At 46.7% G+C, this 24,126-nt stretch overlaps 1 protein-coding gene across 1 annotated transcript; it reads right to left on the reverse strand.

The window, feature by feature from the left end:
* Positions 1 to 341: 341 nt before the first annotated feature.
* On the reverse strand, positions 342 to 21,601 carry Anp32b (acidic nuclear phosphoprotein 32 family member B). The gene is made up of 7 exons (XM_050156013.1): positions 21,250 to 21,601; positions 12,385 to 12,534; positions 9,215 to 9,337; positions 4,365 to 4,593; positions 3,405 to 3,529; positions 1,246 to 1,315; positions 342 to 781 (listed from the first exon to the last, which is right to left on the reverse strand). Exons 1-7 carry the CDS (start codon positions 21,301 to 21,303, stop codon positions 714 to 716), a joined length of 819 nt encoding a protein of 272 aa, XP_050011970.1. The 5' UTR covers positions 21,304 to 21,601; the 3' UTR covers positions 342 to 713.
* Between the last annotated feature and the right edge of the window lie 2,525 nt (positions 21,602 to 24,126).

Below are 24,126 nucleotides of genomic sequence, written 5' to 3' on the forward strand. Positions count from 1 at the left end.
ACTTAAAAGGCTTTTCCCTTTAACTCACGTACTGGTTTGCAGAGGCTCCCGACTACTCAATTGCAGTACTGTTTTTTTCTGGTTCTGGGGCTCTAACCTAGGGCCTTACGCACACTGGCCAAGTACTGTCACTACTCCAGATTCCAAACCATTTTAAAGTGGTCGCGATAGAGGATTCTAACAGAGATGGTCAAAGAGACCATTTAGAAATTTGAGAGCACAGTAGGCTTTACCAAAGAGTAATGCATTTATTTTACTTCGTCTTAGAAAATACTTTTTGAGCAGTCATCACATAAAATGTCCTACTGTCTTAAAAAAAGAAAAAAAAGCATGAGAAAACAGACCCAAAATGTTAAGATTTTATTTACAAAGCTTTTCCTTGTTGTACAGAAAGTAAAAATGTTGTTACAATCGCAGTGTAACTGGCAGCCAGGACGGTCAACTCACCAATCACAGCTGTCACGATACAGCAAGAGTCTTACACGAAAACCTAACAACGTTTACAATTTTGTTGGGGCAGAAGTCCCCAGGCTTGGTGGTGGATTACCAAGGGGCTAAACGGAGGAAGGCGGAATGTCTTGGGAACTATTCTTTGGCTCTTTGGGTGGGGTGTCCTGGGGTCGTATCACAGCTACCTTTTTAAACAGCTACCAAATCCATGAGCAGTCCAACCAATACTCAACAGTTCTGGTTCTTGCAGATTGTTTCGGGTCTCAATCATCTTCTCCTTCATCGTCTGTTTCCCGCTTTCTCTTTTCACCTTTCCCACTTTCTTCCTCCTCTGTAATAAAATAATTAGCTGTGAGACCATGTAAAGGCATTCTGCCTGGGATTCCCCTTTGTATATATGTTGTGAATACCATTGGTTAATAAAGAAACTGGCTTGGTCTGATAGGGTAAACAGAGCTAAGCAGGGGAAAACTAAACTGAATACTGGGAGAAAGGAGACAGAGACCAGAGAAGCTATGGAGCCCCTGCCAGAGATAAGACATGCTGAAACCTTGATGGTAGGCCACGAAACTCGTGGTAAAATATAAAATAGTGGAGATGGGTTAATTCTAGAAGAGCTAGCTAGCAATACACTTAATATAGTTTTCTGTATGGTTATTTCAGGAGTCTGGGCGGTAACACACTAGCAACCTCTTACAATGAGAGAGAGAGAGAGAGAGAGAACGAGAACACGCAAGCACTAACTCATCCAATTTTTGACTGAGAAGAGAAATGGAATACATGCATCAGACCCACCTTCATCCTCATCTTCATCCTCATCTTCTTCATCTTCATCAACTTCACCATCATGTCCAAATTCTTCTTCCTAAATGAAAGAGAATAGCTCAACACCACTGTATGCTGCTAAGGCTCAACTGGTAGAGGTGAAACCCTGGCAACCTAAGGTCAATCACTAGAACCCACACAGACAAAATGGGAGAATTAAAGAAGAAAACAACTCTCAAAAGTCCTGTCTCCATGCAGGTTGTTATGGGTGTGCATCCGTGTGCCTACCCACACACCCACACCAAAACAAAATCAGGCTTGATGGCTAACAACTGTTATTACAGCAATTGGATATGGAGGCAGGAGGATCAGGAATTCAAGCAAGGTTAGCCCGGTGATGTGGGCGTCCCCTCTCTGTACTGTGATTACTTTACCATTAATGAATAAAGAAATGGCCTTGGCCTGTTGATAGGGCAGAACTTAGGTAGGCAGGGGGAAAATGGAACTGAATGCTAGGAGGAAGAAGGCAGAGTCAGGGAGATGCAATGGATCCACTGTTGGAGGTAGATGTGCTGAAACTTTGCTGGTAGGCCACAACCTTGTAGTGATGCACAGATTAAGAGAAATGGGTTAAATTAAGATGTAGGAGTAGGCCAATAAGAAGCTAGAGCTAATGGACCAAGCAGTGATTTAAATAATATGGTTTCTCTGTGATTATTTCAGTTCTGGGTGACCAGGACAAAAAAGCAGCCTCCTCCAACAGCCTGGGCTACATAAGAGCTCACTCACCAATCCCTCTTAAAAAAAAAATGCAAATAGGAATATACTTTCAGATAGTTGTAACATCACATTGGGGGAAAACCGTTATTTTTACATACTTGGCTACAAAGAGATGCTAATTTTTTAACAAGCAAAAGTCTGGAGAGATGGTTCAGAAGTTAAGAGTCTTGAACGTTTGATTCCCAGCACCCACCTAGTAGCTGTAATTTCAGCCCTAGTGAATCCAATGCTTTCTCATCTGACTTCAAAGGGCACCAGGCTCATACATAATATATAGATATATATGTAAGCAACTCATACAATATACATTTGGGCACGCGCACACTCACACACACAAATCTTGGGGGCGGGGGGAGAGGTCAGGAAAAGAGCACTTTCAGGGCTCTAGCTTCCTTCCTTCCTTTGATTAATATTACACCCTAACCACAGTTTCCCCTCCCTCGAGGCTCTGGTTTCTTTTCTTTCTTCCTTCTCCCTCCCCCTTGATTAATATTACATCCCTACCACAGTTTTCCCTCTCCAAGGTTCTGATTTAAAAAGAAAAATTGCCCTGTAAGCCAGGTATTTTTGTACACACCTGTTATCCCAACCATTAAAACAGGGTGGGGGTAGGCAGGTGGTCATTTTAGTCTATCCTGAGATACTAAGTGAGACCTAAGTTCAATAAGTAAAATAAAAATATTTAAATTATAAATTAATAAAAAAGAAATAAACAGTTCATTAGGTAAGCGCTAATTATCTTGTAAGTTAAAATGGAAATTTCAATAAATGTTTTTATAATCTTACATTGCAGTATTGGTTTGAACAGACCCCCCCCCTCCCGAATGTGGGGTAGGGTTGTACAGCAGACCCTATGCATCTATGCATAGAATTTTAGCCCAGGTTAGTCTTGACTTGTGATCTTCCTGCTTCTGCCTAGGTTCTGGATTATAAGCATACACTGTTGTCTTTTTTTTTCTTTAAAAAAGATTTACTTATTATGTAGTATTCTGCCTGTGTGTATGCCTGCAACCCAGAAGAGGGCACCAGATTCCATTATCGATAGTTGTGAGCCACCATCTAGTTGCTGGCAATTGAACTCAGGACCTCTAGAAGAGTAGTCAGTGCTCTTAACCTTGGAGCCATTCCTCATTTCTCCAGTCCTAACCATACACTCGTATAGAAAGCTCAGCCATTTGTTGCTCTTCTAAAGGAGAAGAACATTTAACTTTAAATCACAATGCTACATCCTTTCTTTGAAAGGCATCTCAGACACAAGTGCTGTATCTAGGCAGCACGGAGCAGGCATATCCTGTATTAAGACAAAAGCTGCCATTGTCAGTCAAGCCTTTGCCTGTCTTTCTACCCCACCTTTTTCTGTCTTTACACTTTTGCCTATACACAGAAGGCAAGAAAACAGTTACATTTACCTCCCCACTGACTTCATCTTCATCATCTTCTCCTTCTACATCCTCGTCTTCATCTTCATCCTCTTCTTCATCATCCTCTTCCTCTTCACCATCCTCATCTTCCTCTTCATCCTCATCTTCTCCTTCTGAAAATAGTCCAAAGAGCAATTATTAAGGTTGGGCACACCTTTAACCCCAGTACTTGGGAGACAGAGGCAGGCAGATCTCTGTGAGTTCGAGGCCAGCCTGGTCTACAGAGACCAGGGCGACACAAAGAAACATGGTCTCAAAAAACCAAAAGAAAGAAAAGAAATTACCAAATAACCTTGATGACTCATAGGGTCTTAACTGAAAAAGCCAGAGAGCCCAAAGTTGTCCTAAGTTAAGGGGCAACTCACAGCTTCTACCAGTCCTTAATCCTAAAATCAAAAAACTTCAAACTTAATTCTACTCTTACTGAATGAAATCTGCCTCAATTTCATATAGGAGGAAGGCTTTCTATTTCTGCCATGACTGAAAGTTCCTAGGTTTTTGTTTGGTTGTGGGAAGCATGGTGTGATGGCATAACCAAGTGCCCAGGACAGTAGAAGGAAGACCAAGAGTTTATGACTGTCACCCTAGGAAAGGCACCTGAGAGCAGTTGTCAAATCAGGACCCCTGTAGGCTTAATCCCGAGGCCACACAATAGTCCAGGGTCCTAGGTGCCCAGGCTAGAGCCACTTTCCTTCCTACCAGCCTCCAGTTCACTGTGGTCTCTTGCCTGCTGTCCTTCCTGTTCTGCGTGCCCAGCCCTACAAACTCACTTTCAGCCCCTACTTTGGCAGACCTGGAGCTCTTTACCCCAGCTATGGGCTTTTATGGTTAAATGCACCAAGAGCTTATATACGAGGAAACAGGAACACAGGCACACAAACTGAGCACATGCATGGTCAAGACTGTGGAAAGGCAGAAGTCAAGTCACAAGATGCCCAGTCTACCCACCTTCATCCTCTTCTTCTTTGTCCACACCATCCACCTCTGCATCTGAGTCGGGGGCTTCCTCTACACCATCCACCTCCACATCGGAGTCAGGTGCTTCCTGGTCCTCTCGGTCATAGCCGTCCAGATAGGACAGCTGGGGCAGGAGTTTGAAGACACTCTCTCGGTAATCATTCAGGTTAGTGACCTCACAGCCAAAGAGATCCAGGCTTTTCAGACAATCCAATTTTTTCTAAAGCAAAGAACCAAAAACCAAGATTCCTAAGTCAAAAGAACATGTCACCAAACCATTTTCAAGAGGTAAAAGCCTAGGCTCCCTATAAATCAGCTGCTACCCATTTATCCCTGGCTCCCCTAGAGAACAATATCTTTTCCTGGTAGCGACAGGATTCTAAGTGTGACCTCGCTGAAAAGTACACAGGACCCGCCCATGAGCAGCACTGGAGGATGGAGTGAAACCTGGGATGAGGTATGCCAGCGTGGGCAGAAGGGTACACAAGAGCTTAGATTTCACCAACAGAGAAACCTCACACCCCTTTGTCTATTTAAGATATTTGGAAGAGGTTAATATTACCACACATTTTAATGTAAACTTAAAGCATCATCACATACAGCCTGCTGCCTTCTATAATAGTACAAACAGCCTTCTAGGGTGCAGGTGACTTTCCTATATGTGTACACACAGACTAGACACATGTAACTATTAATTTTAAAATCAAAATAAAGTTTGGCACTCTCACAAAACTAAACAAAAAACACCAATATGGGGGCAAGGAAGTAGCTCATTTGATAGAGTGCTTGCCCAGTGCAAGGCTTTGATCCCCAGCAGTGGTACCACAGGCCAGTGGTCTCAGTTTGTAGGAGGCGAGGCTATCATAGTCAGGGTTATCGTCAGCTACCAGAGACCCCTTACTCAAAGAGTTCTGGATGAGGTAAGCACTAGCAAATCCAGCAGTGACATTTCGTCTTCAAAGTTACTGCCACACTCACACAACCTCCAAGAAATATGGACACAACATATCTGCTTCAGGACTGAAGGCATCTCTCTAATTCTCTGCTTTCAAAGTTGGCCTTAAAACGGGCTAATCTGACTCCCTAGCTATTTTTGTAAACTAATGTTTTGTTTTAAAGACAGGGTCTCTCTCTCCATATGGACCTGGCTAGCCCCAAACCCAGAGATCACCTGCCCGCACCCGCCTCCCAAGTGTTCTAGCAAAGGCACGCACCACCATGCGCAACCATAAAATAAAGTCTTACTGCCACACGACACTCATCTGCTCACATATCACACATCTACTGCCAACAGATCTTCATGTTTGCATTATCTGACCCTTGGAAAGGGCTGCTGACCCTTAAAGAAGAATCTCCATCCTCTCATCAGGAAAAGGCTCACAGAATTTATTCTCAGAGGAGTCTTTGTAACATATTACCAGGGAAGACCCAGCAGCAGGATTACAGGCGGATGCTATACCCACCCATCAAAGACACAATATACAGTGATTTAAGATTGGTCATCAAGGGGGGCGGGAGAGATGGCTCAACAGTTAAGAACATTGCCCGCTTTCCCAAAAGTCCTGAATTCAATTCCCAGCAACCACATGGTGGCTCACAACTATCTGTAATGAGGTCTGGTGCCCTCTTCTGGCCTGCAGGCATACACCAGAAAGGTCATCAAATACTGTGCTTATGAAAGCCAACTCCCAAATGTCTAGGGGTGGCTGATTTTTTAGCAGGCAATTTTTAGATTAGGTTTCTTACCGGGCAGACCCTGACCTCAGAAACCCAGGTATGATTTCTTGCTAAAGAGAAAAAAAAAATGCTGTAATATGATCCCAAATAACCAGCACAGGCTATTCACTAGCTTTCTTTTTGGAGACAGAGCCTTTCTGTATTATCTAGGTTGGCCTAGAACTCCCGATCCCCCTAACCTCAATCTCAAGATCTAAAATTCAATACTATCCCTGGCTACAGTAACAGCCGACTCTATATCACATAAGACATAAAAGGAAAATCAATTTAAGCAACTTCTAGAAAGGTTTACTATAATGTGCTCCTCCCTCCTCCACCCTTTTCTTAAGTGTATCTCACCATGTAGCCTTTGTCTCAGTCCTCTTGCTTTGGCCCCTCAGGTAGCTCGGACAACAGTATACATCATCACCCCTGGATAGCCTAAAACTATTTACTTAGTGGACTGGGCCACTGATGAAACAGGGCCATCAAGGCCTTCCTGTTTCCAAACAGCATGAATCTTATATGTTTGACAAAGCACCCATTATCAAGTAATTTGGACATGTCATATAGTACGTATGAAATGTAGGAAATGAAATATAAGCAAGTTGACAATAACAAATCCTACATGACTACAGTCCTCTGTAGATTGTTTAAAGCAGTAAAATTGTATCTATAGCCCAGCAGGCTCAAAATATAGATTATACAGGATCCCGATATGATGTGTAAATATTGCTAAGAACTTAACAAGTGTACCATGCCGGAAACTTGACCTAAGCTAATAGGCTAGCCATAATAAACATTAAACATTTTATTAACAATAATTTTGCTTGCCTTCTTAGAATTTAGAAGGGCTTTGGGGGATGATTTGGATGGCCCAGGTCTCTTAAAAAAGGTGTGTCCCAGGAAGTTGGAACTGATGCCTTCTTTGTCTCTCGTTAATGTCCCTGTAGCAAGCAGAGGCATTCACAATCATTGCATTGCCTGTCAAAACTGGGCTCAACGCAGTGTTCACAATGTGTGGTGATGAGGATGAGGATGGTGTCTTCCCCACTCTAGAACATTTACAAGTCAACACTGGACCCAGAGTCTCCCCCCTCACCTTTCCTACAGATTTCCTTTATTCCAGTTGAGAACCAGGAGGCCAACCTAGCTCAGGCTTTTCCAAGCAGCCTGGGGCACATGGAACTACGGTAGCTCTGCCACATGTTGTAGGTTCCCTCATTGTAAAACAAGGGCCATACTACTTCTATTTACTCTGTAGAGACTTCTCAACAGCTACCACAGGATCCACAGGGCCCCATGTATAACACATCTGCTACAGTAGTACAGTATAGCAACAAAGATTACTTCTCCCGTCTTGGGACCATAATCTGTTACAGCCCAGAAACAATCCCTGCACAGTATTTGTCTGTGCTATGCTTCGCTGCTAAGTAAAACCAACACAGGATTCCCAGGGGAATTCAGTCTCCAAGAGAATCAGGAGCAGCTGGTTATCCAACAAGAAAAGACACTTTCAGGTCCTCTGTTTAAAACACACACAACACACCTCTGTATAGGGGGTGCTGGTCCTCAGCTCGGCATAGCCCAGAATAAAGAGATCTGCCACCAAACAACAAACACAGGCTTGGCACAGACCATGGGTAAGTGTTAACGTGAGTATTCCTTTGAGAATTCCATTTTCTTGAAATTTAGGTATGGAATCAATTTACATGTAGAAAGAAAACAGTTCCCAAAGGCAATGAAAAATTAAGTGAATTTGGATTTGATCCTGCCATTAAATCCAAACAATTACTTAAGCTTTCTAAACCCAGTTTCCTCTCTAAACAGGACAGCCATTCTCTCTTCCCTGGGTTACAAGCCTTCAATGAGCAAATATTAAATGTCCTTGGATACAGCAAAGCTCAATGCATTACCTTTAACTGAGGAAACAGGCTGCTCTACACAGAAAAAAAAAATGAAACTAGCAAAGCTGAGGACATGGGAGCACCTAGTGATGGACAGCAGAAAAGATCTGCAGAACAAGGGTAAGAAATAAGCTCTAAACACATACAGCAAATAGAAGCTCAAATATGAATACATAAATAAAGGGACTTAGTAAAATGACTAAAACTGCTTCAACATTTTCAACTGTGGAAGGGAGGGGGGAAACCCTTTGATTCCAGCAGGGCATCTTCACTGAAAGAAACCACAGCCTGTCTTCCTCCAAGGTATCAAAAGAGTAGGGTTTTGTTTGTCAGGGTTTCCTATAATCCAGGCTCAGGCTGGCCTCAAACTTGCTATGAATGGTGGATGACCTTGAACTTTTGATCTCCTGGTATGAAGGCAGGCACCAGTGTGAGGTAATGGAATCCAGGGCTTCTTGCAGTTTGAGCAAGTACTTCACCAACTGAGCCAAACCCACAGCCTCAAACATAGCATTCTTCCAGTCAGATAAAACCCTTTATTTTCTACGACACCTCTGTCTAACTCTCTCATAGTCCAGTCTGAGCTGAGGGGCTGCCTCTCTCCTGTTATTAACCCTGCCTGCAATCATTTCAACAATTTTCCAGTCCACAAAATAGTGTCTTCTTACCGATTGTTCTGCACTCTTAAGACAGGCAGGAAACACCGTCTTCTCTGCTCAGTTTGCTTAAGGCCATATTCCAGGTTCACAACCCAAAAGGCACTTTAAATATGGTCTCTTTAGCTAACCTACAGTAAGACTGAAGATTTGTTTCTACCCAAAACTCTGCAACAGTGATATAGGGGTACACAGATCACCAATCTCTGAGATTGCCCTTGACTGTGCTGAAATGCCACCTAAGACGGACAGTTCTGTTACAATACAGAAGAGCTTGGCCAGTCTAGTGGGAAAAATTAGGAGACACGTTTAAGGCTATAGTAACTATGTATTTTAAAAAGGATTAAAAAAAGTCTCTACTGTAAGATTCCATTATAGTTTCAGCCAGGGGAGCAAAGCCCCAGGAATACACCTTAGAGACTGTGACCTTTAAAAGTCACTCTATGAAGAGTATAATTCTAGCATTTTTTTTTAGCCAATTATATTTCCCAATCATTTCTCCCACTAGAAATATGAAAATGAATATGACAACAACCCATTCTCTACATTCTCAATTACCTACCAAAGGTTCCAAGGTGCTGATATCTTTCAGCTTATTTCCACTTAGGTTCAGATGTGTGAGGCTTGGAAGTTCTTCTGCTAGTCTGTCCAGACCTCCAAAGATTCTATTATCGCTGAGCTCAAGCTAAAAGGAAACATACGTACAGAAAAATCACTCACTACTGAACGGAGGTAAAAAGCAAATACCTGTAACAAAGAACCAGGAAGACACTGCACACATCTGCAACCCCATGATTCAGTGATGGCAAGGCAGAAGGAGCCGAGTTTCAGGCCAGACCACGAACCAAAGCAACCCTTTCCCCTAACAAAAATAAACAATAGCAGTCAAACTACAAGAGCTGGTGAAGTACTCCTCAGGTAAAGGCTGACAGATAATCAGGTCCAACCCTGGGACCCACATGGTGGAGAAAACTGACTCCCTTGGTAGTTCTCAGAAGTCAACACATGTAGCATGTATAAAACTGCTTCCCCCCAAAGCCTTGTTTGTTAGATTATACATTATTTTATTTGATTAAATCCAAATCAAATAGTTTATAGATACCACAAATATTTAGGATGAGTGAAGCAGACACACCAGAAGGTGGAAAGTTTGTAAAAAGACTTTGTGTGCTTTGTATAGGCACCAGGTGCACGCAGTGCCTATGGAGGCTAGAAGAGGGCACCAGAGACCCCCTTCAAGGCCATGCAATCAACACCGAGCACTGAGTATGTGTTATGGCAAGGGGGTTGTAAAACCTGATCCCCAGAGGCTTCTTTGTAAGCCTGGCACTAGCCTCCACAGTAAGTTCCTTTCAGTTTCTCAGCTGCAGGTCAGGTAATAGCATCCTCACTAAAGTGTCACAATAAAAATTACCAATGCCTCAGAGTTTTTTTTTTTTTTTTTGGTTTTTCGAGACAGGGTTTCGCTGTGGCTTTGGAGCCTGTCCTGGAACTAGCTCTGTAGACCAGGCTGGTCTCGAACTCAGAGATCCACCTGCCTCTGCCTCCCGAGTGCTGGGATTAAAGGCGTGCGCCACCACCGCCCAGCTGCCTCAGAGCTTTAAAAAGGACAAAAGACCTGGGACTATATAGCCAGTGTGTAGAGTGCTTGTCTAGGATTCATGAAACCCATGAGTTCAATCCTTAGTACACAAGACAGAACTGCCAAAGAAAACAACAAAAAAGGAAAACCAAGTAAAAAAAAAAAAAAAACCCCAAAACTTCATGAAATAAAGGCTTTGGCACATCATGAAATACTCTACTTGACATAGAGCAATGACCCACAATTTTGACTCCTGGTCTAGGAGGGTAGGAGAGATGGCTCTGTAATAAAGCACATGGGACAAGCCCGAGGACCCGAGTTTTGAGCTGTTCTTTGACATATGAATGCTGCAGTAGGTGCCCCACTCAGTAAACCCCTGCTAGTCTATAATCAATAAAGAGTCAAGCACTGGCTCTCATAGTTTCTGGAAACCATTAATAGTAGAAACTTCCTTTCTGTGTATAGCCCACATGGCTAGAATATCACATCTTCCTACAGGAAGAAACAAGGCATTTACTAGCATAAGCCATTTATATATTAATTTTTTTAGTACTTGTTTCTTAACATTCAACCTGCCTGCCTTTTAAGTAAGATCACCTCCTCAGCCTGTTGAGTGATCTCTGTTTAAAGTCTTCAGAAAAAGCACAGTATGGTACAACTTGCAATATCAGCATTTGAGAGGCTGAGGCAGGAGAACTGTTCTAGTTTATCCTAGCTGCACAATGAGACTCTGTCTTAAAGAACCAAACATCTAAGAAAGATTGAGTAAAACCAGTGTGGTGCTTAATCTCATTGCTGACTCGACAGATTTGGAATTAGTGAGGAACACACAAATTGAGGGTTTCCAGAGAAGGCTAAAGGAGGGAAGACCACGATGAACATATGCACCCAATCTCATGGCCTGAAGCCCAAATTGAGTCCAATGAAGAATCCAGGTCTCTTCTCCCAACTGCACTGTAGCCCAATCCCAAAAAAGATTCTTATTTGATCCTAGCACAAGTGTTCTGTGGGTGGCTTTAGAAAAACTGTAGTTCCTTTCTGAGTCTGTGGCCACACCTACCAATAAACAGTACACAGGAGCAATGCTTCTTCCACCTCTATGACAAGACAAAAAAAACTTTTCTTAAGTATTCTGCCCTTTCTGGGAAGTACTAGAAGGCAAGAGGGTGACTACAGGGGAAGCAAACTACTAACAACGGTCAAGACCAGAGAGAAATGTAGGTTTGTCTTTTTTTTTTTTTTTTTTCTTTTTTAAATGGGATGGGGAGCCCAGACACAGGAGACAGTAGCTCTGCCTGGTCTGGGATCCACAGTCCTTTACATGTTTTTACCTCCTAAGAGCAGAATTCAAGCAGATACCACATAGCCTGGCCTGTAGCAGGTTCTGTTACATACATAGGACTTTTCTAGTAAACCAAACACATTTTAAACTCTCTATTATTAAAAATTACATGATAGGGCTAGAGAAATGATTCAGCAGTTAAGAGCATTTGCTATCCTTGCAGAAGTTGGGTTCGGTTCCCAGCTCCCACAGGAGCAGCTTACAATTGTCTGTACTCCACTCCAGATCTGATGCCTCTGAGGCAATATATAACCACATGTACACCCTACATAGAAAGACAAGTCTTCACTTTCCTGTTCATCAACAGTTATGTTATAGCATGGAAAGAGGGAGGCTCTTGGGTCTCCTGAGCCCGAGCCTAAGAGCAAACCTAGCTAATGGAAATAAAACTTTCAACAATTAACCAATTATTTATAAAGTAATTCATAATCTAACAGGGATTATTTCCAAAGCACTGCTGCAATTCTGCATGTCAAGTGTAATAAAAACAGGTGATGAAACCGAACCACCTTAGGAAGAAAGACAGCCTACAACCTCACAGCGCCATAGTTCACTAAAGCCGTGCTTCTGCCACACAGACCTAACCTATACATTTCTCCTTCGCAATGGTTCCTTTAAACATTAAAGAAAGAGCAGGGCAGTGGTGGCACACCTTTAATACCAGCACTCAGGAGGCAGAGGCAGGTAGATCTCTTGTGTGTTAGAGGCCAGCCTGGCTTACAGGCAAGTTCCAGGACAGTCAGAGCTGTTACATAAAGAAACCCTATCTCAACAAACAAACAAACAAACAAACAAACAGAAAACTCACCTTTTTCAATTTCGGTAGCTTGGGGAGATCTGAAACCGAAAACAAGCCTACGCTTATTAAACTGAGGAACTCTAGGTTCACAAATTCATCCGTTAACCCCTCGATTTTTCCATCGTTCGCTTTGCAATTGTCCAAGACAAGTTCTCGAACCTGTGGACACAAACAAAAAGGGAATAAGCTTTAAAAAGAACAGGAGAGAAACAACAAAAGCAAAAACTCTAAATAGAACCCCATAAAACATCCACATACAGAACAGCTTTTAGTTAAAGCAGGCCCAGCTACACACAAAGCACGATCAGCCTTATAGTAGTAGCATAGTAAAACCCAAAGACCACTGTTAATTCAAGCCAAAAAACAAAACCAAAGCCAACGCGCCCCCACAAATAGTCCCCATATCCCAGACAGACACCACAGTTCTCAGAACTATGTCCTAGTCTTTCCACGGCTGTGACTTGAAGGGGTTTTGTCCAAGTTCCAGTACGGAGTGAAGAAACCCTCTCTGACTCTCTTAAAGCCCAGGACGGACACAACCACAGGGCGATGAACACTCTACTTCACCATCAAGATCACCACGGCACTAAGCACTTGATCTCAAGGAGCCCGCTGCTATGAAGCACAGTAACTGACCTTACCACCACTCAGCCTTTGAATAATAGGTTCCCTACTAGATTTTTTTTTAAATTTTGTCTTATTTTTTGAGACAGGGTCTCTCTATATTGTCCTGGCTGTCCTGAAAATCACTATGTAGACCAGGCTGGCCACAAAGAGTTCGGCCTGCCTTTCTCTGCCTCCTGCGTGATGGGATTAAAGGCATACCTCACCATGCCTAGCCTTTCTTTGCCATTTTCAAAGAAAAGTCACAAATAAATCTTGGCTAAGGATTTTTACACCTGTACACTTTCCAGTTTCAGATCTTTTGTTTTAGCCAGAGTTTCACTATGCAGTCCTGGCTGAGCAGAACTCAATATGGAGCTGACTGTCTTCTAACTCAGAGACATGACTGCCTCTACCTCCTGAGTGTTGGTATTACAGATGTACACCATCATGCCCAACTAAGATTTTGATTCATTTCCTGTGTAACAATGCAATTAAAATGTCATATAAAAATGACATGAATGGCGGGGCAGTGGTGGAGCATGACCTTAATCCCAACACTCAGGAGGCAGGTAAATATCTGAGTTCGAGGCTAGCCTGGTCTACAAGAGCTAGCAAAGCGACAGAGAAACCCTGTCTCGAAAAACCAAAAAGACATTAATAAGTCCAAAGAGGGATGAAAGAGTATGTTACACTGCCTCCCAGGTAGGGATAAAAATCACCTCTTGGATAGTTCTTTCAGTTGCCAAGATTCTGCTTTAACCACTGGGAGGGGTCATGAGAAACTACTACTGGGGCTGAAGGCCAAAATAATCACAGCAACTCCACCACTGAGGCAGAGGCAGGTGCACTCTGAATTCAAAGTCCACATTGCCTCTATACAAAGAAACCCTGCCACAACAAGTAACACAGATACACGTAGCTAAGGCGAACAGCAAAATGCAATGCAGATTATCGAGAGGCAGTTGGGGGAAAGGACTGTTAAAGTAGTTGACACACGCGGGCCTGAGTTTAGGGTTGGATATGGATGATGATCAGAGAGGTTTTATGTTCTGGTTCAGAGAAACGAGGACCTACAAGGATTTTTTTTTTTTTTTGGTTTTTTCGAGACAGGGTTTCTCTGTGGTTTTGGAGCCTGTCCTGGAACTAGCTCTTGTAGACCAAGCTGGTCTCGAACTCAGAGATCCGCCTGCCTCTGCCTCCCGAGTGTGTGCCACCACTGCCCGGCCAAGGAACATTTTTTGAGGAGAAAATGAATACCACGGGAAGTACAGGTGCACACAGACAGCTGGACATACAGACCCTGAGTTTCGGGGGATGCCTCATTTAAAACAAACAAACAAAAAAGCAAGGTGGGAGTGGTGACACACGCCTGTAACCTCAGCAGCCTAAGCCACATAGTCCCAGTCAGCCTCAACTACAAAGCAAATCTTCAAAAAATATAACTGAAAATAAGAGGACCCTGAACACAGCAGAGCTCCCGTCCATCCCACCTGGGAGGTAAACAGGACTACATCAAGCCAATCTATCACTAGGACTATACAAGGTTGGTGCTTGGGGAAGCATTGCTGTTCATGTTTGAAGAGCAGAGTTAAATCCTTGTTACTCACATAAAAAAGAGCAGCAGAGGGCAGGCAAGTCTCGAGTTCAAGGCCAGCCTGGGCTACATCAGAGAAACCCTGTTAAAAGTACCAGAGAAATGACTATACAGTTGACCTCTGACCTCCACACGTACTACCTGGTACTTCCACATCATACACACAGAATATTTTTTTAATTAAAAAAAAAAAATCAAAAAACGGAAGGGGCTGGGAAGACACCAACCTGGTAGCTGGATCTGCCACCTAAGGCCAAGTCTTAAGGCTGTGCTCAGAGCAAGTCTACAAGTACTACTGCTTAGCTGCCTTCAGGTCTGTGTAAAGTTCTCAACAGAGCCCGAGTGGTGGTCCAAGACAGTCATGCCTGCTTCTCAGGGGTGAAGGCAGTAGGACCACAGATTCAAGACCATCTCAGAAAAAGAGACAACAAGGCACGATGGTGGTACATGCCTGTAAATCTTAGTGCATAGGCAGGTGTGGAATAGGCAAGTTTGAGTTCAACCTTGATCTAAGCTTATAGTTTGAAGGAAGCCTCTGTTCATGAGACACAGACTCAAACAAAAATTATGCGCCTGGGGAGATAGCTCAGCAGTTAAAAGCACTTGCTGCTCCTCCATCAGTTTCTAGTGCCCAAACTGTGAGCAGGTGGCTCACAACTGCATTCAATTCCAGGTCCAGAGGATCTGACATCCTCTTCTGGCCTCTGTACAGACCTTAATACATGCGGCAGGGATGCAGATAAACACAAATAAAAATACTTCATTAATTTCATAAGCAGCCAGACATGGTAGCACACACCATTAATCCCAGCATTTACTGTGAGTTCTAGGACAGCCAGGGTGACATAGTAAGACTCAGTCTCAAACAAACAATACAAACAAACCCCTAAATATGGAAAGGGGGCCCCCAACCTGCACATTGTGACTGGAAAGACCAGCAGGGCAGCCTTCTGCTCAGAGATGGAAAAGTTTAATTTTTGAGGCCAAATTTACTCATATTGGACATTCTCCATTAAACTTGCTTCTTTCTCAAATGTGAATAAAGTAAATGTTTAAGAACTAAAAACAGCCTGGCGGTAGTGGCACTCACCTTTAATTCCAGCACTCCGGAGGCAGAGGCAGGCGGATCTCTGTGAGTTCAAGACCAGCCTGGTCTACAAGAGCTAGTTCCAGGACAGACTCCAAAGCCAGAGAGAAACCCTGTCTCGACCCCCCCCAAACAAAAATAAAACAAAAACAAACAAACAAAAAACCCTAAAACCAAATGGCACAGTGCCTCAGGCTTGCAATCCCAACACTTTGTGCAAAAAGGCAGCAGGATCAGGAGTTCAAGGTCATCCTCAGCTAGAGTTTGAAGCCAGCTATTCTTATTTTATTTTTTGGACAGAGTCTCACTGTATAGCCCCAGGCTGGCCTGGAACCTAGAGATCCACCTGCCTCTGCCCCCCTGAGTGGGGCCATCAGCTTTTCTTTAGCTCTCTTTCACTGGGTTTTCTAGTTACCAGTAATGTCAAATATTCAGCACTTTTTCATTACGTTTCCTTTTTTTCCTTTCCAACCCTTTCTCAGTTCCATTCCTTCAGCTACTCTAGAAATGACTGAGTTTACCTACCTATGGTCAGGGTAAATACTTCCCCAGCTACATACATACTTGTCCCAGGAGAGGAAAAAGACCCAGAAATTAAATAAAATTTTGAGTTATGGTGGTTTGAATAAATGCCCCCCATAGGTTGACACATTTGAAATGTTTGGTCCCCAGGGAGTGGCACTACTTGAGAAGTATTAGGGGGTAGGGCACCGTTGGAGTTAGAGTGTCACTGGAAATGGGCTGTGAAGTTTCACAAGTCCACGCTAGGCCCATATTCTGACTCTCCACACCACTGTCCTCATATTCATGGCAATCCTTCTGCCTAGTGCTGGGTGACAGTCCTGTGTCAAAGTACAGTGGTTTGTTACTGCCATACCTGCTTCTCTCTGCAGTGTACTAAAAATGCTTGTTTTATGAAGACTGCCCTATACCAAATACCCCACAAACTCAAACAAGGAATAATAGATTCCCCAAGTTGTTCTCTGACCCCCACAGAAACTTAACAGTGAAACACACATAATTTTTTTTAATTTCAAAAATGAAAACAAGAATGATTGCAATGTTTTCAGAGGGAAGGGGTAGAGCTGGGTAGTATGGTTAATTCAGCATGCTGGGAGCCTTGAATTCAATCCCCAAAACACAATAAAATGACAAGGCTGGGCAGGCATGGCAGAAGACACCTTTAATCCCAGCACTTGGGAGGCAGAGCCTGGAGGATCTGGAGTTCCAGGACAGCCAGGGCTACCTAGAGAAAACCTATCTCAGAAAAACAAAATAAACAACAAACACAGGACAAGGCTGACAATGGAGTTCTGTTGGTAGCATTTGCTCAGTATGCAGAACACCCTAGGTCGGATGCCCAGCACCCCAAAAATCAGTGATGCACACCTTTGACCCCAGAATTTGGAAGAAAGGAGGTGAAGCTGGACACGGTGGCACGCACCTTTAGTCCCAGAACCCAGCAGAGGCAGGTTCTGAAACTGAGTTTAAGGACAGGCTGGTCTACACAGCAAGTTCCAGGACAGCCAGGGTGACAGGTCAGCAGTAAAAATGCTCATTGCTAACAACCTGAGACCCAAACGGGGAGAGAACCAACTCCCAAAAGCTGTTTTTCTGATCTCTCTCTCTCTCACACACACACACACACTTAAAAAACCCAAAGACAACTAGGCTCATATTCATAGCAACAGTCCTTCAGTGTGTTCAGATGGCAGGAAAGTTGAGAAAGATACCCCACCCTAGAAGAGGAAATGCCTGTGTCCTAAGTGTGGATTAAAGAGGACAATTCTGAAAAGCAATTAGACAGACACTGGGGCTCTTCTCTAAACACCAGACAGTCCATGTTTATAACACAGTTCAAGTTAGGAACAAAATGAAGCAATTTTGTAGGCCACACACCAAACAAAATGCACGGAAAGGTTAAGTATGTATTGCATATTTTTATCAACCGTTTTTTGGCTTATCTGCATCTAATTTTCGTTAAAGATGTATTACTGTACAAAGGAAAACAACCCCAATTAGTTGCTATGCAACCAATTAGAATATCCCATAGAGCTCAGAATTATATCACACTAAACAACAGATGCCAAAACTTGGGGGTGGGGGCCACAAAGAGGACAATAAAAAAGGAAGATGTGCCTAAGAAGTCTGCTTCCCCAGTGAGCTAGTCCTAAGACAGACTGATGAGCAGTGTAAGTACACAGCACGGCGAGGCTGGGGGGAAGAAGGGGAGAGAAATTCCCTTTTAAAAAACCTCCAGCATGAAGCTACTTGGCTTTCCAACTCCGGGTAAAGGGTTAGCTGTCCCTGGCTGTGGGGTGAGAAGGGGCACACACAGCAGCCTGTGTGCACGAATGGAGGCTGAGAAACTCATACCAGAGCAGGCCGCCTTCCAACCGAGGTGTGCCTGCTACTGTGTGCCAGAGCTTTCCCACCAGCTCCTGTGGCATATATGTTCTAGCACTGTGCGATTTACTCTCAGTAAAAACTCTTTCCTATTTGGGGGATGGCAATGCTGGTGAATGAACCAATGGCCTCATACTGCATGAGATCTGGCACCAAGAGTCCCCCATCTAGTTCATGGTATTCTACACAAACTAAGCTCGTAGGGGATAAGGCTGGAAGCTGGTAGAGCGATGTTCTTGGTCCAATCCTCAGCACCCTCATCCTATGCTTGCCCATAAAATCTTTTGAATATTTTTTTTTGGGGGGGGGGCGATGCCATTTTCCCCCCACTGTGAAAATACACTCTTCTACAAGAGCTGTTTTGGACTTAAAAAAAAAATCGAGTTAGGTATTTAAAAATCTCCTTTGAGGAAAGAGGCACACCCATGTTTATAACTAAGAGGTGTAGTATATGGTCCTGAACATGTCATCTTGGGCCTTTTATACTTTGAAGGAAAAAGAACCCACCACCAAGATGGGAAATATCATTTAGGAGATGTCCAAGATTCAAACAAACAACCCCACAACACCACAAACAAACGCACACACCTCACGTAGTATGTATTTAAACATGAAACCTCCACTCACCCCCTTCACTTAGACCTCATTTGACTTTAAAAGTACACTCAGGGGTTGGAGACAAGGCTCAGAGGTTAGGAACACTGACTGCTCTCCCAGGGTTCAATTCAAAGCACCCACATGGCGGCTCACAACTGTCTATAACTACAGTTCCGGGGATCAGACACCCTTACATAGGCAAAACACAAACGTATGTGAAAATAATTAACACACACACAGACATTGAGCAGGGACCTGGGATCTTTTTTGGCACCCCACATGACATGTCTGTAGGATCGCAAGGGCCAACCTTACTCCCTAGCTCAGGAAGTAGCACAGGTTTTAGGACATTACCTGGTTTTGTTTTTTAAGACAAGGTTGAACTCACATTTACTGAGATCTCCCTGCTTCTGTCTCCTGAGTGCTGGGATCAAAAGGTGTGCGCCATCACACTCAGGAGAGATGAGCTCATTTAAAAGGCGCCATCTCTGAACTTCTCACTGTTAACCCTTATGACACTTGGAAAAAGCCTTTCAGAGCCCCCAAACTACAGCATTACTGGATATGATAGGACCAGCTCTCAGAAGGCCAAGGCAGGGGAATGAAAAATTAGAAGAGACCCTGACTTTAGGAAAAAAACAAAATCACAAAAATATCTACCGCATCTTCCCCTTCAAGCCCTTCAGCTTGAGGTCAAAGTTCTTCCAAATAAGCACCGGCCAATGGTCCGGCTCCCCCTAGGGAGATTCCCCTTCACACCTCCAATATTGGCGCTTTCACAAGGCCCCTCCAACCCAAGTTAGCGTGGCCCATGACTCTGAGGCCCAGAAGGCCCATGTCTCCTTTACACCGTTTCTCAGGCCCTGGCCTACTGTAGGTAAATATGCAATAAATCAATGTTCCTGGAGACCAAGGATGTCCAGCGCGGTACCCACCAACCACTTGTTGCTTTTGGGCGCTTTAAACGTGTAGACACAGATATGCATTTATACTTCCATAGCAAGACGGTTTCAGCTGAAAATGGGTCTTTTATCAAAATTTAGTTATTTCCCACTCTGTTGATTTTTTTGTGGCTCGCCTGGACTCATATTAACTCATCTTCGCAAGTTGGAAGGAAGAAGATGGTTTAACAACTCAATCTCCCAGCACGTGGTGGGCACAAAATGTCTGACTGGGAGGTGGAAGGGACACGTGCCGGTGAGATCCTCAAGGCCCCGGGAACAGGGACACCACCCAATCAGTCCTCAGGGACCGCCCCGCACCTCGGCGGGGCCGACCTCAAGGCCTGTGGCAGGAACACAAAGCCTCAGGCACGCCAGGCGCACCTCGGCAGGCCATCGCCACAAGTTCCCAACTTGTTAGCCACAGCCACCTGCGTGCGCCAGCCCGGGCCGGGGCCCCCCCGGGTCCCAGACGACAGCTCGGGCCCGGGGTCGTGGCCACCGGCGCCGCGGCGCACGAGGGCGGCGTCGGGCCCGCGGCCTGCGCACGGTCGGTCGCAGAGGCCGAGCGGAGCACGTGCGGGGCCCAGGCCACCCCAGCCCCGCGTCGGCCACCGTTGCCCTTTTAAGAAGGGGGAGGGCGCCCGCGAGGGGATGAGGCGGCGGCGGCGGTGGCCGAGTGCCGCGCTTCTAGCGCGCGCGGAGCCGAGCCCGCGGGGCGGGGGCAGCCCGGGGACCGACAGGCAGCGCGAGGGCGGCCGGCTCACCCGGCGGAGGAAGACGGCGCCCGCCAACATGGCGCTATGGCGCGCCCCGGCTGGCGCGCGGAGCCGCCGGCCGCCCACACCGAGGGGCCGGCCTCCCTCTCGGGCAAGGCCCCGGGCGGCGGCGCGGGGGAGGGCGAAGCCACCGCGGTGACGGTGCCCGGCCGAACCCGGGAGGCCCGCGTGGGCAAGGCCGAGGGCGAAGGCGAGCCGGGCAAAGGAGGGGGAAAGTTGTATTTTTAGGCTTGAAAAATGGCGGGAAGCGCATCCTTTTTTCAAACTTGGCCTCGGGAGGGGCGGCGGTTGCGCCACCTCCGCCGCCAGGCCCGCCCCTCCCCCGTTCCGCGCCAGGCCGCGCCCGAGGGGCTCCGCGCCCCTCAGGGACCCGAACCCCCCTCCTCGGCGCGGCCCGCGACGCCTCCCGAGCCGCTTCCCCGCCGGCCGCGGGGAGCATGGAAGCCGGGCCGGCCCCGCGGCGGGCCTGGCGGCGCGGCTCCTCGGCAGGCCCGGCCTCCGCCCGGCCGCGCATCCCGGGAGGCTGCAAACATGGCTCCCAGCGTTACACAACCCCCGCGCCCGCCCTCGCCGCCGGCCACACGCACACGCGATCCCTCCGGGAGAGGACCGAGCGGGCGAGCGGCTCAAAGTTTGCTTTTCCACCCGCCGTCCTCCCCGTGGCCACGGGGGCCCGCGGGCGCCAAAGAGTTAATGCCCGCGCGCTCGCTCCCCCCTCCGCGCCTTCCGCCCGCCTTCCCCTGTCCCCGTCCGAGCTGCGAGCAGCGCCTTCCCCGCGCCGTGGCCGGAGCCCGGTGGCCCGCAGGTGGCCACCATTACTTGCAAGTCATCGGGGGCGCGGGCGCCCGAGGGGATTCTGCTTACTGCTGCCGGGGTCCGGTTCCTCAGCTCCAGGTGGATCCTCTTCTTCATGTCCATGTTTCCCTCGCCCCCCCTCTTCAAATTTAACTTTCCGCGGCGGGGGCGGAGGGGGGAGAGGCGACCCGGCCTGCGCGGCGAGGGCCGTCGGAAGGAGGCGGCTGGCGGAGGCGGCGTGGTCCCGAGCGGCGTGCGGGCGTGCGGGCGAGCGGAGCCCCCGGAGCCAAGTTACTCGCGGGAGCGGAGAGAAACCATGGAGGGAAAAGGGGGCTGGAGCGCGGCGCTGGCCTCACTACCGCCGCCCCCGGCCAAGGCCCCGCACTGCGCTTAAACCGGCGACGCGACGCGGCGGCTGCTCGGCTCCACTCGGCCCTGCGCGGCGCCGCTCGGCTCTGGAGCCCGGGCTGCAGCACGGACTAAGGGAGGCGCACGGAGGGCGGGGCGGGGCCGCCCTAAGCTCAGCCCGGACTGCGGCACCGCCTCCCGGGCCGCGCGCGCCTCCTGGCCCTCGGGTCGCACGTGGGCTGGCTGATGTAAGACCTTCCGGGGCCGGGGACCCCCTCCCACTCTCGCCTGCCCCCCCTCTCGCCTGCACGTCCGTGAGACAGCCTTTGCCTCGCGCTTTCGGGGGTGTCCCGGACCCAGTTCCGCCCGCCGACCCGCTCCCCCTAGCCTTCCGATGCCGCCCTCAGAGGCTGTGGCTTTGGGGTTCACCCCATCCCCCCAGCCTGGGGCCAACAGCCTGACCCCCACAGCCTTTAGATGCAGAGATGTTGGAAGTGCCTTCGAGGCCCCTCATGAGGGTGTGATCACTGCCTGGTCGTGTTGTACCGCGTGGCTCCAGCGAGGCGGTTGCACTAGGGCATGGGCAGCAGCATCAGGTATCCTAAGTTCAGGAGACTTAACCCTTGTTGCTTGTTTTTAAATATTTTTAAAAATATACCTTAAAACTTTATTGCTTCACCAATACATAAACTACAAACTAGCCGAGAAGAAACAAAAGAACTTTACAGGAATGCTGCTTTTAAGCATTTTAACAGGCGCTACTAGCAAAGGAAACCATTAGCAATTTTGAAGGAGCCTCAGTTTCCACCGTCTGAGGCACTCGTGGAAGGTACATGCATTCTTGATCTCCATTAAGGTGAATCCTGGGCGGCCTAATCCCAAAGGTTCTTGAATTTAAAGCACAACGTTGGGGTGCGGAAATTCAGTGTGTTAATTCGGGTGCCTGCTTGCTTCTGATGTTAACCAGAGGCACCGAAGATTAAACACAGTTTACTAGAAAAAAAACAGAATTCTATACTTTACCCTGAGATTTTTGTTGAAAAAGCCTTTCTCCATTCCATTTTGCCTTAGGGGCTCAAACTTCTAAATGGATTATATGTCAGTTTCAGAAATAGCAGCTCAAGAGAAAACGTTTGAAGGTTATGGGGAATGCTTTCTAAGTGTAGACTCATCCAAGCCTCCTGTTGGAGTCTGGAAGACCTAAGACAAGAGATGTGGGGAAAGGAAGGGTGTGGTGTGCTCGTCACCAAAGATCTCTAAGTATAAGGTGATGGGTGGGCTTCACTAGCAAGACACTTCCATAAACTAACAGTCACAGAGCTCCGACTCTCAAGGGTTTGCTGTGTTATTTCCCGTCTAGTCTCGGGTGGAGTTGGTGATATTTTAATTGCAAAAATGAGGAGTTGGAGCTTAATCACTGTCAGCCTCAACAAGGTTAAGTCTCATAGGTCTGGCTCCAAATCTGCCATATTTTTTGCTGCGCCCCTAGTCTAAAGTGAGTCATCTGGGGGGACTCTGACTTTGGTACAGCAGATGGGGAACAGTTGAGGGAGCCTATGGGACCAGGTGGTCCCCAAGTGTCATCTTGTGCTGGTAGGGATAGTCTCTGCTAGAGGTGTGGCCCGGTGCCTCCCGAGGAGGGTGGGGTTAATCCTAGCTCGTGCACTGAGACTGTCAGCTCCTAAAGGCGAACTCTTTCCAGTGGTGGATGGGCCACAGGATAAATGTGTATTTTATAAGATTAAGCGACAAAGTAATTAATAAACACGGCCACAGCGTGCAACAAATAAGAAAGCGGGCGAGTCCAGGAGGAGAGACTACAGACAGGGCACTGTGCCTTCTTGCACAGCCGGTGCTGGCATGCACCTCTGCGAACAAAGAGCATGTGTTCCAGTGACATGCCTCTTTGTCAGGGGCTTCACTGCCAGAGGCATAAATAACACAGGCAGCACAGGGTGTGTCCCATTGCCCTGCCAACGTCTACAGGACTGTCAGTCCAAGGGCCTGAAGGGGCTGCTGTCACAGGGCCTGGTGTTAAATATTACTGTGCTGAACGTCAGTGCTAATGGGTCTGTGTGAGGAAGAGCGACGGTATGCGGTCATAGCTAACCTGCAGTTACTATCTTGTCCATGAATTTATGGTGTGAGCTAAAGATGAAGAAAATGAGGGAAGGTGAAAAACGTTTCAGTCTCTTAGAGGCAACTGTCTGTACAAGTGGATTTCTTTTCAGTTCCATGGATGCTAATGTCCACTCAGTAAGTAATAAAAATACTTAGCAAGCACTTCTTTCATCTTAAACCACCTGTGTATAGAATGTGCGTGAATTACAGTAAACTTTGACATGTCAAGAGAGCAAATACTGAGCACTGGTAACTTTGGACGTGCTCCTCACTTCAGAGTGGGAGATGACCCGAGCCCTCCACAAACGCTGAGAGGAAATGCCACCACTCAGGCTACAGAAGCACTGCTCTTCAGGGCTGGCAAGAGCCTGACCCGCCCACAAGTTCTTCTCTGGCCTCTACGCACATGCTCTGCTGCACTGAGCACACAAAGTCACAGGGACACTCTAAAGCCCCGTCATGCCAGTGTCTACCTTT

The sequence above is a fragment of the Alexandromys fortis genome, unplaced genomic scaffold (assembly GCF_014885135.2).
Source record: "Alexandromys fortis isolate MF-2015 unplaced genomic scaffold, M_Fortis_MF-2015_v1.1 scaffold_92, whole genome shotgun sequence".
NCBI classification, from domain to species: domain Eukaryota; kingdom Metazoa; phylum Chordata; class Mammalia; order Rodentia; family Cricetidae; genus Alexandromys; species Alexandromys fortis.

Excerpts from the sequence above, each read along its gene's own strand:
- Anp32b (XM_050156013.1), bottom strand. The coding sequence starts at position 21,303 with ATGGACATGAAGAAGAGGATCCACCTGGAGCTGAGGAACCGGACCCCG. Across the intron at positions 12,535-21,249 it reads GGAACCGGACCCCGGCAGCA|GTTCGAGAACTTGTCTTGGA; the intron begins GTAAGCAGAATC and ends TTGTGTCCACAG. Across the intron at positions 1,316-3,404 it reads AAGATGAAGTCAGTGGGGAG|GAAGAAGAATTTGGACATGA; the intron begins GTAAATGTAACT and ends TCTTTCATTTAG.